At 35.3% G+C, this 16,739-nt stretch overlaps 1 protein-coding gene and 1 pseudogene across 2 annotated transcripts in view; both read left to right on the forward strand.

Annotated features, from left to right (window-relative positions):
* The window catches only part of CUL5 (cullin 5), a 129,726-nt gene that overhangs the window by 61,534 nt on the left and 51,453 nt on the right, over positions 1 to 16,739 (forward strand). For both annotated transcript variants that reach the window (XM_043481072.1, XM_043481073.1), the window contains 4 exons: positions 3,468 to 3,644; positions 5,400 to 5,541; positions 6,840 to 6,985; positions 7,068 to 7,148. In XM_043481072.1, the coding sequence (XP_043337007.1) occupies positions 3,468 to 3,644; positions 5,400 to 5,541; positions 6,840 to 6,985; positions 7,068 to 7,148 (546 nt within the window). The remainder of the gene's footprint in view (positions 1 to 3,467; positions 3,645 to 5,399; positions 5,542 to 6,839; positions 6,986 to 7,067; positions 7,149 to 16,739) is intronic.
* LOC122449481 lies at positions 7,161 to 12,418 on the forward strand (annotated as a pseudogene).

The raw sequence follows: 16,739 nt of genomic DNA on the forward strand, positions 1-16,739 counted from the left end.
AAAAAGAAACTCAATGGAACTTTGTTCCAGGACAGCCCTTCCAAAAGTTTATCAAAGACCCTTCCAATGGTAATAGAAGAAATTTTTTAAAAAGAGGATTATATTTCCAATATTCTGGGAGGTGGGTCATAGAGGATCTTGCTGTGATTTATGTCGGAGAGTGTTTTGCCTATGTTCTCCTTTAGGAGTTTTATAGTTTCTGGTCTTACATTTAGATCTTTAATCCATTTTGAGTTTATTTTTGTGTATGGTGTTAGAAAGTGTTCTAGTTTCATTCTTTTACAAGTGGTTGACCAGTTTTCCCAGCACCACTTGTTAAAGAGGTTGTCTTTTTTTCCATTGTATATCTTTGCCTCCTTTGTCGAAGATAAGGTGTCCATAGGTTTGTGGATTTATCTCTGGGCTTTCTATTCTGTTCCATTGATCTATATGTCTTTGTGCCAGTACCATACTGTCTTGATGACTGTGGCTTTGTAGTAGAGTCTGAAGTCAGGCAGGTTGATTCCTCCAGTTCCATTCTTCTTTCTCAAGATTATTTGGCTATTCGAGGTTTTTTGTATTTCCATACAAATTGTGAAATTCTTTGGTCTAGTTCTGTGAAAAATACCGTTGGTAGCTTGATAGGGATTGCATTGAATCTATAGATTGCTTTGGGTAGTATAGCCATTTTGACAATATTGATTCTTCCAATCCATGAACACGGTATGTTTCTCCATCTGTTTGTGTCCTCTTTGATTTCTTTCATCAGTGTTTTATAGTTTTCTATGTATAGGTCTTTTGTTTCTTTAGGTAGATATACTCCTAAGTATTTTATTCTTTTTGTTGCAATGGTGAATGGTATTGTTTCCTTAATTTCTCTTTCTGTTTTCTCGTTGTTAGTGTATAGGAATGCAAGGGATTTCTCTGTGTTAATTTTATATCCTGCAACTTTACTATATTCATTGATTAGCTCTAGTAATTTTCTGGTAGAGTCTTTAGGGTTTTCTATGTAGAGGATCATGTCATCTGCAAACAGCGAGAGTTTCACTTCTTCTTTTCCTATCTGTATTTCTTTTACTTCTTTTTCTGCTCTGATTGCTGTGGCCAAAACTTCCAAAACTATGTTGAATAGTAGTGGTGAGAGTGGGCACCCTTGTCTTGTTCCTGACTTAAGGGGAAATGCTTTTTCAATTTTTCACCATTGAGGATAATGTTTGCTGTGGGTTTGTCATATATAGCTTTTATTATGTTGAGGTATGTTCCTTCTATTCCTGCTTTCTGGAGAGTTTTAATCATAAATGGGTGTTGAATTTTGTCAAAGGCTTTCTCTGCATCTATTGAGATAATCATATGATTTTTGTTCTTCTTTTTATATTCTGTTTTGCAGCAGTGATTTCAGCCATTTGATCTTCCAGGTCACTTATCAGTCCTGTTACCACAATTATTTTGTGTTTTCTAGTGTGTTGTCTCTCTCTGTTGGTTCTTACTTTAGTTCTTCTATGTCTTTGGTGAACATTTCTTCCATACTCTCCATTCTTTTTCCAAGATCCTGGATCATCTTCACTGTCGTTATTCTGAATTCTTTTTCTGGAAGGTTGCTTATCTCCATATCACTGCTTTTCTGGGGTTTGATCTTATTCCTTCATCTGGGATGTAATCCTCTGCCTTTTCTTTTTATTTAACTTTTTATGATTGTTGTTCTTATTCTGGAGGCTGCAGGATTGTAGTTCTTCTTGCTTCTTCTGTCTGCCCTCTGGTGGATGAGGCTGTCTAAGAGGCTTGTGCAAGCTTTCTCATGGGAGGGACTGTCAGTGGGAAAAACTGGATCTTGCTCTGGTGGGCAGCACCATGATCAATAACACTTTAATCCCATTTTCTGCTAACGGATGGGCTGTGCTCCTTCCTTGTTAGTTGTTTAGCCTGAAGCGACCCAGCCCTGGCGTCTCCAGGACCTATGGTAGGGCACACCATCCTCCAGAGTCAGCGGCATTTCCTAGAGCTGTTGTTGTCAGTGCCGTGGTGGGCCACTGCCCCCGCACACGTCTGCAGGAGACCCTCCAACAGCAGCAGGTAAGCCTGGTTCCGTCTCCTTGGGATCACTGCTCCTTTATTGTGGTTCTTCATGCACACAAGATTTTGTGTATGCCCTCCAGGAGTGCAGAGTCTGTTTTCCACAGTCCTATGGAAGTTCTATAATCAAATCCCACTGGCCTTCAGTTTCCCTGGGAATTCCTGGTCCCTTTGCCAGAATCTCCAGGCTGGGAAGCTTGATGTGGGGCTCAGAACCTTTACAACAGTGGGAAAACTTTTTTGGTGTTATTGTTCTCCAGTTTGTGGGCTGCCCACCTTGTAGGTATGCGGTTTGATTTTATTGTGATTGTGCCCCTCCTGACATCTCGTTGCAACTTGTCCTTTGTCTTTTGTATCTTTTTTTGGTGGGTTCCAGCATCTTCCTCTTGATGGTTGTTCAACAGTTAGTTGTGATTTCAGTGCTCTTGCAGGAGGAGATGAGCACACATCCTACTCTACCGTCTTGAACCAATGTCCCTTGTTGGGAATTTTTAAATTGTGAATGAAATATTAATAACTTACCAGTAATATGTCTGTTTAGATTTCTTTTTCTTCACAAAACAGTTTGGTTTATTGTATGTTTCTAGGAATTTATCCACTTCTAGTAAGTTGTCAAATTTGTTGGCGTTCAGTAGTTCATAGTAGTCTCCTATGATCCTTTTTATATCTGTGATATCAGTTGTAGTATCTCCTCTTTCATCTCTGAATTGAGTTATTTGAATCCTCTCTCTTTTTTTGGTAAGTGTGCACAAGTTTTTTGTGAACATTTTCTTATTTTGGTAGACAGACATTTATAGTAGCATTATACATGAGAGCCAAAAGTTAGAAATGATCCACATGTTCACCAGTGAACAAGTAGATAAATAAAATATGTTATGTCCATAAAATGGAGTAGTATTTAGAAATAAAGTACTGACCTATAATACTACTTGGATGAGCCCTGAAAACACTGTAGTGTGTAAAAGAAGTCAGTCATAAAAGTCTACATATTATATAGTTTCATCCATATGAAAGCCCAGAACAGGCAAATATATAGACACAGAAAATAAATTAGTGATTACTTAAGGCTAGGTGAGGAGGGTGCAACCAAGAAAGGAGGAGGGTAGGAAGGTAACAGCTAAAGGACATAGGATTTTTTTTTAATTAGAATATAATTGACACATAGCATTTTATTAGTTTCAGGTATACAACGTAGTGATTCAACATCTGTATATATTGTAAAATGTTCATTATAGTAATGAACATTACTATATGTCCACTATATCTATGTGAACATGTTTTTTTTCTTGTGTATATATACATTATGTTTTAATTTCTTTTAGGTATAATTTAGAGTATACAATAAATTTATGGCATGAATATGTTTTGTTTTTCTTTTAGCAGTTTATTTAAAATTGATATGATTCTTTTTTTTTCAGCGAGTACTGAGCCATCAAGATGATACAGCTTTGCTAAAAGCTTATATTGTTGAATGGCGAAAATTCTTTACACAGTGTGATATTTTACCGAAGCCTTTCTGTCAACTAGAGATTACTTTAATGGGTAAACAGGGCAGCAATAAAAAATCAAATGTAGAAGACAGTATTGTTCGAAAGGTAAGTCAGTTTCCTCAGTTTTCCCCTAATATTCTTCAGAAATAGGGTGAGTTGAAGACTTTCGAAATAAATTTGCACTGAAATGGGTTTTTTTGCTTCACATATAAACTGTTGTTCAGCTTTTGCTGTGTTTTATTGAATAATACTGCTTTTCTTTCATCTACTTTTAGTTTTAGTTCTCTCTTCTTTTATGTGGTCTTAAGTTGTAGATCCGTGTTCAGACGTTACCTCCTTTGCTTTTCCTTTTCACTTTCTCCTTTTCCTAGTTTTATTTTCAGAATTTTATTTCCTTCTTTTTTATACTTTTACTTTTTTATAAGCTAAATTGTGTTTTTCTGTTAAAAATCCTTCCATTAATATGTTACCTTCTGGAATTTTTGTGTTTAATTGTGGCTAAACTGCTGTAAAAACTCTGTGCCCAGTGACAACTCATGAATTAATAGAAAGAACTTGGCTCTGAAATTGAAGAGTCCCAGATTTCCCTTTCAGTTCTACAATCAGTTACAACCTAACTTTGTTGTCCTTGTTTTTTATATGTATTTATTTATTTACTTATTTTTTTCCATTTATTTTTATTAGTTGGAGGCTAATTACTTCACAATATTGTAGTGGTTTTTGTCATACATTGACATGAATCAGCCATGGATTTACATGTGTTCCCCATCCTGATCCCCCCTCCCACCTCCCTCTCCACCTGATCCCTCTGGGTCTTCCCAGTGCACCGGGCCCGAGCACTTGTCTCATGCATCCAACCTGTTTCACCATAGATAATATACATGTTTCGATGCTGTTCTCTCGAAACATGCCACCCTCGCCTTCTCCCACAGCCATTAAAAAGAATTTATTTGAATCCGTTCTAATGAGATGGATGAAACTGGAGCCCATTATACAGAGTGAAGTAAGCCAGAAAGATAAAGACCAATACAGTATACTAACACATATATATGGAATTTAGAAAGATGGTAATGATAACCCTGTATGCAAAACAGAAAAAGAGACACAGATGTACAGAACAGACTTTTGGACTATATGTATTTAATACATATGTATTTCTACTTTTGAGAATCAAATGGAACCACAGATTTTAAAAGTAAAAAATTCCATTTGAACTTTGAACAACTCACTGGTTATAGCAACCAACATAGGCATTCAAATAATGGCCTATACTTTGTTGCCTTTTCCCAGCCTTAAAGTTTGTGCTAATGCTGACAGCATATTCATGAGTATGTATGTGCTCTTTCCATAAATAGAAAATTTACAAGGTGAATTTTTATATTCTTTTGAGATTTATTATCAGACATATTTTCAATTTATCCTTTTCCCATTTATCATATATTTATACAGATATGCATATAAATGTCCCAAACACATATCATTATTTCTGAAATTCAACCTTCGAACTATATAGAAAAAGTAACATTTTCCATGTATTACCATGTTTAATTTTGCAACAACCACTTGAAATTTGTACTGTTATTTTCACTATTTTCCAGTTGAGAAAGCAGATATATAAGTAACAGCTGGAATTCAAATCCAGTTGTGTTTGACTCTAACAAACAGTTGTTCTTTGCTGTTGTTTACCAGATGATATTTACCAAATTTAAATACATTGGTTTCCTATAGTATTCAAGTGAATATAGGACTAAGAGTTTGCCTTCCTTTTTTAGCATTTGTACTTAAAATTTTTGTGTGTATGTATGGAACTTGGTATATTAATAATTCGAATGATTACCTATTTTGTTCTTTTTTTCCTAGCTCATGCTTGATACATGGAATGAATCAATCTTTTCAAATATAAAAAGCAGACTTCAAGATAGTGCAATGAAGCTGGTCCATGCTGAAAGATTAGGAGAAGCTTTTGATTCTCAGCTTGTCATTGGAGTAAGAGAATCCTATGGTATGTTCTGAACTTATGATCAAATATCCTTTTCATGGAAATTCTAAGACAATTATAGAATAGTACTATCACAGTTATGTTTGTTAGCATATAGTGACATCTGCTTTTAGTGTCCTATGCTTTAAGAGTACAGAAAAGATATTCTGCTTTAGTGAAACCTGGAAAAATTCGTATTCATGTAGTTAATATTTATTTTCTCCATTTCACTCATCTCTTAGCTAGTAAATCTTTTTAGCTACGTGAATTAGAGAAACATAGTCTTGAAACTCTAGCCTTTAAAAGGTAACCATTTTTTTAACTTAGGGCATCAGTTAATTTCATGTGTGTACATTCCTTTCCAGACTTTCCTTATTCATTTAGTCAAATCCTCTGTTTCCTCATGGAGGTCTTTCCTAATTCCCAGACTAGGTTAGGTGCTTCATAGTACCTGTGCTTTCCTGTCATAATGCTTTAGCATTTTTAACTGTGTTCTTGACACTGTGTCTTTACTGATCATAGAATGTCTGACACAAAATAGTTGTCAGTAAGAAGATTTTATATTAATGAACCTTTGGTTATCTTTGACTTGCTTTCTGTGTTGCCCTTGTATTTCTTCAGATACAAAGTCTAGATTTTCTTTAGTCATGTCCCTGAAATTTCTTCCTTTTTATTTCAATTGCCACCAGTTTAGACTTCTTTAATTTCTACTTCTAGACTTTTGAAACAGTCTTCTTATAGTGATACTGTTGCTATCATTTAACCCGTATACTTTCACAAGATGAATTTTTAAGTACTGTCGTATTTGGTATTCTTATCCATTTAGTGGTATGGCATGCTAAATTTAGGTTACTTAGCCAGAGAGTTGAGGGTCTCCATAACGATTTCCAGCTTGCCATTCTGCCTTATATTCTATTAACCTTACAATCCATTCAGACAACCTCATTGTTGTATCTTTATTTAATCTTGTATTGTTCTACTTCTGAGTATTTACTAACCAGTGTAATTTGTTCTGAAAGGCTGAATTCAAATCCCATCTTTTCTGTGAATGGTTTCTTGATCATCCAGTTATTCATCAATCTCGTTCCTATTCAAAAATAAAACAGTTCACATTTTCTGTATTATATGTCACTTTACTCCTTTGTGTTGTTACCTTTTCAAGTTTTTTATAGAGAAGGATTTTGTCTTATATGACTGTATGTTCTTATGGGCATTGTCACAGTCCCTTGAACATGACTCCTCAATATTTGTTTTTTATTTATTGTACTTAAAATACTGATTTGAATCATAATTAGAGTAAAATTTTATTTTCTGTTTTTCAGTTAACCTTTGTTCTAATCCAGAGGATAAGCTCCAAATTTATAGGGACAATTTTGAGAAGGCATACTTGGATTCAACAGAGAGATTTTATAGAACACAGGCACCCTCGTATTTACAACAAAATGGTGTACAGAATTATATGAAATATGTAAGTCAGAACCTAGTATATGTGATCATTTGAGCTGTTTTCTTGATGTTCTTAAAATGATTGCTATTTTGCTTCTGGACAGGCAGATGCTAAATTAAAAGAAGAAGAAAAACGAGCCCTACGTTATTTAGAAACAAGACGAGAATGTAACTCTGTTGAAGCAGTAAGTAATTTTGTAGTTGTTTGTTTTTTGAGATTATTTGAAGTGCAGTAGCACAAGGGTGGCAAATACATGATGCAAGTAACATTATTTATCATTTCTCAATTCTGTGACCAGTATTACTCATTGATTATAGTATTCTTTCCTGGTGAGCCAAAGCACAGTTTCAGAAGGCACCTTATTCAGAACTCTGTTTTTCCACAGAGGTGATGTGCAAGATAAAATCTGTCTGCCGTCCCTGCTCTAGACTTTTCTATGTTTACTTAGTTTTTAATCAGTCATCTTTTATTATGTTTTGTGCATACCTAAAGTTAAGCATATTATGGATTTTCAGGTGGCAAGTAAAATATGCTCCTGAGAGATACAGTTGGTTCTCACTATTCATGGTAATTACATTCTATAAAATAGTGGCTGCGAACATCAAATGAGTGAGCACCAAATCATTACTACAAGGGGATATTTCTTCTTACTATGGGAAGGTGTTTTCATACTTCTCTTGTATGAAATAAAATATTAATTACTTGATAAGAGAACATCAATCTTTTATATAGTTTTTGTTTTATGTTGTAAGTTCCTCATTTTAAAAAAATGACCAGAGGTAGCTGCCATGCTGCAGTGTATATTCTGGTGTTTTCTTTTACAGGGAGGGTGACTGTGTGCTTTGTTAAGGAATTTAAGAATTAAATTTAATGTAGAAGTAATATTTCCTCCAGTTCCTTTCAGTCTTTGGGGCCTACAAATTAGATTTAGATTTATTTTCAAAGATGTAACATTCAAGTTTGCTTACAACCAGACTTTTCAACTATGGTTGGGATTTCTTTTTTCTTACTTCGGATTTTTCTTTGGTTTCTTCCATTTTGAGTGATAGTGATGTTTATTTGTTCAGTAATTGGACTGAGTTGGACCTTTTTTCTCTTGTTTTTTTGTTTTGCTTCTTATTATGTGCAGTACATTTCCTCTTTCAAATAACTCTGATACTGGTAGACAAGGGAGCAAATGTAATGGTTGTTTTTAGAGGTTCTCTATAGAGATTTAAAAACAGTCTTGGTAGCTCCTGGTAGCTCAGCTGGTAAAGAATCCACCTGCAATGCAGGAGGCCTTGGTTTGATTCCCAGGTTGGGAAGATCTGCTGGAGAAGGAATAGGCTACCCACTCCAGTATTCTGGCCTGGAGATTTCCATGGGGTTGCAGAGTCAGACATGACTGAGTGACTTTCACTTGAGATTCATTCAGAAGATAGGGAAGCCCATTGAATATTTTTAAAACAAGTATGCCATGTTCAACGTTATCCCTCAGAAAGATTAATCTAGTGATAGTATGGAAGATTAATTGGAGTGGGTAATAGCTTGGGTTAGAAGTGGGAGGTTTTTGCAATAATTCAAGCAGGGTATTTGGAGTACCAAATAGGGTTATAGCAATAGGAATGGAATAGGAATGGAAAGAAAGAGGGTAGAAACAGACTTCCCAGAGGTGGAACATTATGTCTTATGAATGGGGATGATATAGTGAAAGTCAACAGTGTTTCTGAGGATTTAGCTTAGGAGAATTGTGCTGCTGCAGAGAGACTTGGTATAATAATATATCTTGGTAGTGAGGGAGAAAGATGAGTTTAGTTAGAGGGATTTGAATATTTTGGGTTGATTGGTCTGCATATATCACTTAATGGGGATGTTGTAATTTTCTAAGGTAGAACTGTTCTTATACTATAGTTTGTACATCTTAGTTGTATCATATTTATAGTAAGCTTAACAGAAATTAAACTATAGACGTCCAACTAATAGGGTGAATAAGAGAGAGGAAGAAAAAAAGAATAAGAAAGGTAGAGATAAACAAATACACATGAAAGCTTATATAGAACAGTTAAGTCTCCCTCTCGACTTTAAAATACACATGTATACGTTTTGGGGAAAAACTTGAAATAGAAGATGTGAACTTGCTCTTTGAAGGAATTCAAGTAGTATGAACATCTTATCACACTGAATGATTCTAGAGTTTAAAGATAAGTTTTTATTTTGTTTCAAGAAAGACCCTAAGTGCAACATAATATGATTGCAAAGAAATGGTGCTTTACTGGGGAGATGAGAAGTCTGTATGGTTTGTTTTTATTTTCTGTTTATTTTTATAAATTAGCTATTTTGATTGAAATATAACATACATACAGAAAAGTGTACAAAAGTCTCAAGTTAATAAATGAATTATCACAAAGTGAACGTACCTGTGAAATCACCAGAACAAGAATTATCAGCAATTAAGAGCCTTCCATCATGCTCCTCCAAATTATTAGTACCATCTTTTTTTCCCAAAGGTTGTTACTTTTCTAACTTTTAAGAACATAGATTAATATTAATCAGTGACCACTATATAGTTTGTACAGCAAAATTTGGTGCAGAGAAGACATTAAGCATGAAAACTGTGGACTTAACTATAACATTGGGAATTTAAGGCTTAATGCAGATACATGATTATATATCTCACTGAGCTAAGGCTGTTATACTACATACATAATATTTGTTATATATTTGTTAATTTACAGTTTCTGTTTCCAAGGAGAAATGATGTGTTAATAAGTTGTAATAGAAGGAATTAAGTTGTAATAGAAGGAACAGTAAACCAAAAAAATCACCAAGTCCTGGGTTCTAATTTAAAATTCCACAAAGTATGAACAGTATTATTTGAATAGTTACTAAGAAAAGAATTACTGCCATCCCTGAAAATTATTCAGACCAAATTTACTACCCTGAACTCTGTTTTAGAGGAATTATCAGTCACCAGAAAATGGTATGCTATATCTTAATGCTTTATTGATACTGGTTTTAATCAATACTTACCAGTTAGGCTATTCTTACTAGTGGAGGACCAAAAAATAAATAAATAAATAAAATAAAAAATAAATTAAAAAAAACTAGTGGAGGACAATTGCCTATCAGTTCATATGGAGATACACATATGCATGATGCATACACAACAGTGTATACCAAAGTTTAATTTTAAAGTATGTACATTTTTGACATTTGTGTTTTCTCTGAAAATTAGGAAATTATTGTATCAGTTACCTTGTTTGAAAGTTGTAAGACTTAATCTTCAAAACCTGATTACTTTCCAGTATATGCAAGAAAACAAATTTCTGGACTAGTATTCTATGTAATAGAGCAAGTCTTACCTAAGTAGTACCCAGTTATGAGGCCAGGCCTAATAAAGACCAAATACACATTTCAAGTAATCTTCATATAGTGCTTAGCGGTTTACTGAATTCTTTCCTTGTTTATAAGAGTTTTATTTTGTTCTTTGGGGTATTCCAAGCATCTGATTATATCTTTCTAGTATAAATATCTCATTTTTCCTTCAGTGGATTAAATCTGCTAATGGTTTATTTTAGAAAAATGTTAATAATATTGGGATCTTTGTCTTTCAGTCTTTGATAGGCGTGCTTCTATCATTAAGCATGATACTGCTTTTTGGCATGATGTATGCATTTTATGATGCTAATAAAGTATTCAGTTTATTTTTATTTTATTAAGAATATTATCAGGAATATATCTACCTTAGCACTAAAGCCAGTATCTTATTTTATAGAGAATCATAAGAGGCATTTCCATGAAGATCATGAACAAGGCAACTGTATCCATTATTTCTGTTGCTGTTTAACATTGCCTTAGAAGTATTAGCCCACGCAACTAAATTACAGAAATCAGTTAGAGGCAAAAGAATTGGTAAGCCAGAAGGAAAACTGTGTCACTTTGGAGATGATACTATAGTACTTTGGAAAAACTTTAGTTGATTATAAAACTAACTCAAATTGTAAAGTAATTCAGGAAAGTGATAGGATATAAAATTAACATACAGAGACTTAGAGCCCAAACGGAGGCGGCGCGGAGCGTTTCGGCTCTCAGCGGATCGAGAACCCGTGTGTAGTGCGAGGCTGCGGCGGAGCCTCTACACTGAAGGCTCGAGAGGTTGGCAGCTTCAATTGAAGCACATCGAGCGGTGACAGCCGTGGAAGTCATGAGCGACAGCGGCGAGCATAACTACGGCGAGCGGGAATCCCGTTCTGCTTCCAGAAGTGGAAGTGCTCATGGATCTGGGAAATCTGCAAGGCATACCCCTGCAAGGTCTCGCTCCAAGGAAGATTCCAGGTGTTCCAGATCAAAGTCCAGGTCCAGATCTGAATCTAGGTCTAGATCCAGAAGAAGTTCTCGGAGGCATTATACAAGGTCACGATCTCGGTCCCGGTCCCATAGACAATCTCGTAGCAGATCTTACAGCAGAGATTATCGAAGACGGCATAGCCACAGTCATTCTCCCACGTCTACTCGCCGGCGTCATGTTGGGAATCGGGCAAATCCTGATCCCAACTGTTGTCTTGGAGTATTTGGATTGAGCTTGTACTCTACAGAAAGAGATCTAAGAGAAGTGTTCTCTAAATATGGCCCAACTGCTGATATATTTATTGTATATGACCAGCAATCTAGACGTTCAAGAGGATTTGCCTTTGTATACTTTGAAAATGTAGATGATGCCAAGGAAGCATAAGAGCGTGCCAATAGAATGGAGCTTGATGGACGTAGGATCAGAGTTGACTTCTCCATAACGAAAAGACCACATACTCCAACACCAGGAAAATTTACATGGGGAGACCTACCTATGGCAGCTCACGCCATCGAGATTACTATGACAGAGGATGTGATGGAGGCTATGATGATCGGGACTATTACAGCAGATCGTACAGAGGTGGAGGAGGAGGAGGTTGGAGAGCTGCTTAAGACAGGGATCAGATATACAGAAGACAGACCTTCTCCCTACTGTAGTCGTGGAGGATACAGATCATGTTCCAGATCTCGATCATACTCACCTGGTGGCTATTAAAGCATGAAGTTGAAGACTTTCTGAAACCTGCCCTAGAGTTGGGATTTTGTTTGTGGACAATATTTTTTATTGTCTCCTGTTTAAAAAGTGAACAGTGCCTAGTGAAGTTAGGTGACTTTTACACCTTTTTTGATGACTACCTTTGGTGGAGTTGAAATGCTGTTTTCATTCTGCATTTGTGTAGTTCGGTGCTTTGTTCAAAGTTAAGTGTTTTCAGAAAAGTATGTTTTGCATGTATTTTTTTACAGTCTAAAATTTTGACTGCTGAGAAGTTTCTGTTGTACAAAACTTCATTTAAATGGTTTTTCTGCTGAATCCAGGGCATTCTGAAGATTGAAGCCTGTGTGTAAAATGCTACCAAATGGCAAAAAGCAACAATAAAGTTTGGTTTTTACTTAAAAAAAAAAAAATTAACATACAAATATCAGTCCTCATATACACAAATAATAAACAGAGGCTATAACATTAGGACAAACCTTACAGCAACAACAAAGAAAATTAAATACTTGTGAAAAATTTAATAAATTTGTGAAACCTGTAAGCAGAAAAGCTTAGACACTCCAAAGACACAAAAATAGATTTGAAAAAATGGAAAGATACCTCTTATTCTTAAATTCTGTTACTCAAAATGATATAGATGTCAGTTCTTTCTTAAAGTAATTTATATATTTCCTGTAATTCCAGTAGAATGCCGCAACTATTTCATGAAATTAGACAAGATAAGAAAATTCACATGGAAAAATAAACATGTAAGAATCGCCAGGAAAACACTGAGAAAGGAAAACTTTGAAGAGAACTAGCACTATCAGATATTAAAACATAAATTCTCTGCAGTTAAGTGGTGTGGCATTACAATGAAAGAAACAAAAGGGTGAACAGAGAAGAACTACAAAAACAACTGAAAAACAGGTAATAAAAGGTCAGTAAATACATGAAAGTGTTGGTGACTCTAGTCACGTCTGACTCTTTGCAGCCCCATGGACTGTATAGCCTTCCAGGCTCCTCTGTCTGTGGAATTCTGCAGGCAAGATGACTGGAATGGGTAGCCATTCCCTTCTGCACGGGATCTTCCTGACCTCAGGGTTGAATCCGGGTCTCCTGCATTACAGGCAGATTGTTTACCATATGAGCCACTAGGGAAGCCCCAATAAGTGTGTACATATCAATAATTACTTTATATGTCAGTGGACTAAATGCTCTGATCAAAAGACATAGGAGGCTGATTGGATAAAAAACAAGACCCATCAATATGCTGCCTTAAAAGACTCCCTTTTAAAGGACTCCTTTTGAAAGGGGACTGAAAGTGAGGGATTGGGTAAAGTATTTCATGCAAACAGAAATGACAAGAAAGCAAGAGTAGCAATACTCATTTCAGAAAAAATAAGCTTTATACCAAGGGCCATGATGAAAGACAGACAGGCATTATATAATGATAAAAGGTATGATACAAGAAGAGGATATTGTACTTGTTAACATATATGCACCCAATCCAGGAACATCTATATATAAAGCAAATAATAACAGATACAAAGGGAGAAATTGGCAATAATATAGTAATAGTAGGAGACTTTAACACCCCACTGACATGGGTGGATATGTCATCCAGACAGAAAATCAGTAAGGCAACAGAGATCCTGAAAAAGAATAGATGAGTTGGATTTGTTATCTATGGGACATTCCATGGTGGCTGGGGGGCGGGGGCGGGGAAAGCAGAATACATTTTTTTAAAGTGCACATGGAATGTTCTCTAGGACAGATCACATACTAGGTCACAAGACAAACCTTAATTTGAAAGGATAGAAATTGTATCAAGAGGTTTGTTTTTTTTTTTTTTTTTTGATGATAATAGTGTGTAACTAGTATAACTATAGAAAGAAAAATGGGAAAATAACAGATGTGAAGAATAAACAACATGCTCCTAAAACATCAAAAGAGTAAATGATGAAAATCAAAGAGGAAATCATAAAATACCTCTAGACAAATGAAAATGGAAACACAATTTTCCAGAATCTGTGGGGTGTGGCAAAAGCAGTTCTAAGAGGGAAGTTGATGGCGATTAAAGGCTTCCTCAAGAAATAAGAAAAATTTCAAACAGCCTGATCCACCACCTAAAAGAAATAAAGAACAAAGTCAAAAGTCAGAAGAAGGAAGGAAATGTAATAATAAAGATCATAGAGGAAATAAACAAGATCAAAAAAGTCAAAAGAAAAGATCATTGAATCCAAGAGCTAGTTTTTTGAAAAGAGAAGCATAATTGATAAATTTTTAACCATGTTCACAAAGAAGAAAAGAGATAGGGCCCAAATAAAATAATAAAAGAGGAGAAAGAACAGCTAAAACCATGGAAATAAAAATAAAATAAGTTGAATAGGAGGCAGTACTCCCACATTCATTCTGTGAGTCCTCATAGGAAAGACATTTCAAGAAAAGAAAATTATAGGCCAGTGTCTTTGATGAATACAAATGCAGAAATCCTCAGCAAAATATTAGTAAGCCAAATACAGTAATTCATAAAAAGGATCATATACCATGATCAAGTTGGATTTATTCCAGGATCACAGTGATGGTTCAGTGTATGCAAATCAATGTGATAAACCACATTAAAGAAAGGAAAGATGAAAATCACAGTATTATCTCCATAGATACAGAGAAGACATTTGAAAAAAATGAACATTTGTTCGTGGTAAAAACTCTTACCAAAAAGTGAGTATAGAGGGAGCATAACAAATGCCATTTACAGTAAACCCACAGACACCATAATAATTCATGGTTAAAGCTGACAGCCTTCCCATTAAATTTAGGAACAAGATAAGGATGCCCATTCTAGTTGTTTCTGTTTGATGTGGTATTGGAAGTCCTAGCCACAGCAGTAAGACAAGAAAAAGAAAAGATATTCTAATTGAAGGGAAGAGGTAAAACTGTCACTATTTGTATATGACATGATACTTGATATAGAGAACCCTAATGTCTCTACCCCAAAACTATTAGAACTAAGAAATGAATTCAGCAAGGTTGCAGAATACAAGGTTAATGTATAGAAATCTGTTCCTTTCCATACAGTAATAATGAAATATCAGAAAGAGAAAGTAAAAAAAAAAAAATTGAAATTATCAAAGTTTTAATTATTAGGAATAAACTTAACCAAGGAAGTGAAAGACATATACTCTGAAAACTATAAGCCGTTGGTAAAGGAATTTGAAGATGATTCAAGGAAATGGAAAGATTTATCCCATTCTGGCTTGGGTTGGAAGAATTACTATTATGAAAATGGCCATACTACCCAAAGAAATCTGTGCGATCCCTATCAAAATACCCATGACATTTTTCTCAAAATTAGAATAAGTAATCCTAAAACTTATATAGAATTGCAAAAGACCCTGGATTTCCAAAGCAGTCTGACAATCTCTTTAACAAGTGATGTCTGGTGAAACTATGTTACCATGTTAAACCAATGAGATTAGAACATTCCCTCACACCACATACAAAAATAAACTCAAAGTCATTTTAAGATATAAATGTAATACCTGAAACCATAAAACTCTTAGAAGAGAATATATTCAAGACATTTTGTCATAAATCGTAGCAGTATTTTCTTGGATCAGTCTCCCAAGGCAAAAGAAATGAAAGCAAAAATAAACAAATAAGGCCTAATTAAACTTAAAAACTTTTGTACAGTAAAGGAAACCATCAACAAAACAAAAGCAACCTGGGAGAAAATATTTGCAAATGATGCAGCTGAGAATGTAATATCTGCAGTGTTGGAACAACTCATACAACTCAATATCAGAAAAACTACCAAATCAAGAAAATGGGCAGAAGACATGAATAGACATTTCTGCAAAGAAGACATACAGATGGCTGAAAGGCACACAAAAAGATGTTCAACCTATCTAATTATTAGAGAAATGCAAATCAAAATTACAGTGATGTACCACCTCACACCTATAAAAATGGCTACCATCAGACAGTTTACAGATCACGCATGTTGGCGAGTATGTGTAGAAAAAGATACTCTTATACATTGTTGGTGAGAATGCAAATTAATGCAGTTACTATGCAGAACACATGGAGGTTCCTTAAAAAACTGAAGTCACAGCACCATCTAGTAGCTCTGCTCCTGAGCATATGTCTGGAAAAGACAAAAACTTTATTTGAAAACATACGTGCATCCCAGTGTTCTTTATAGCATTATTTACAATAGCCAAATCATGGAAGCCATCCAGGTACCCATCAACAGCTGACTGGATTAAGAAGATATGGGAGGGAGGGTGTGTGTGTCTGAACGTACACACACACACACACACACACACAGTGGAATATTGCTCAGCCATAAAGGACAAAATATTGCTATTTGCAGCAACATGGATGGGCTTAGAGAGTATTAAGTGTTTGGTAAGGGAAAAATAGTTACTATGATGGGCTTCTCTGGTGGCTTAGACAGAAAGAATATGCCTGCAATGTAGGAGACCTGGGTTCAATCCCTGGGTCAGGAACATCTCCTAGCGAAGGGAATGACTTATCCATTCCAGTATTCTTGCCTGGAAATCCCGTGGACAGAGGAGCCTGGTGTCCATGGGGTCGCAATGAATTGGACATGACTGAGCGACTGTCACTTACTCAAGATGGAGAAACCCCCAAAACACTATCTTAACCAAGTGATCAAGATTAGCATCACAAGTAATAGGACATAGTGATATTATGTACCCCTTGATATACATTTAAGAAGAGTAC

The sequence above is a fragment of the Cervus canadensis genome, chromosome 11 (assembly GCF_019320065.1).
Source record: "Cervus canadensis isolate Bull #8, Minnesota chromosome 11, ASM1932006v1, whole genome shotgun sequence".
In the NCBI taxonomy this organism is placed as follows: Eukaryota; Metazoa; Chordata; class Mammalia; order Artiodactyla; family Cervidae; genus Cervus; species Cervus canadensis.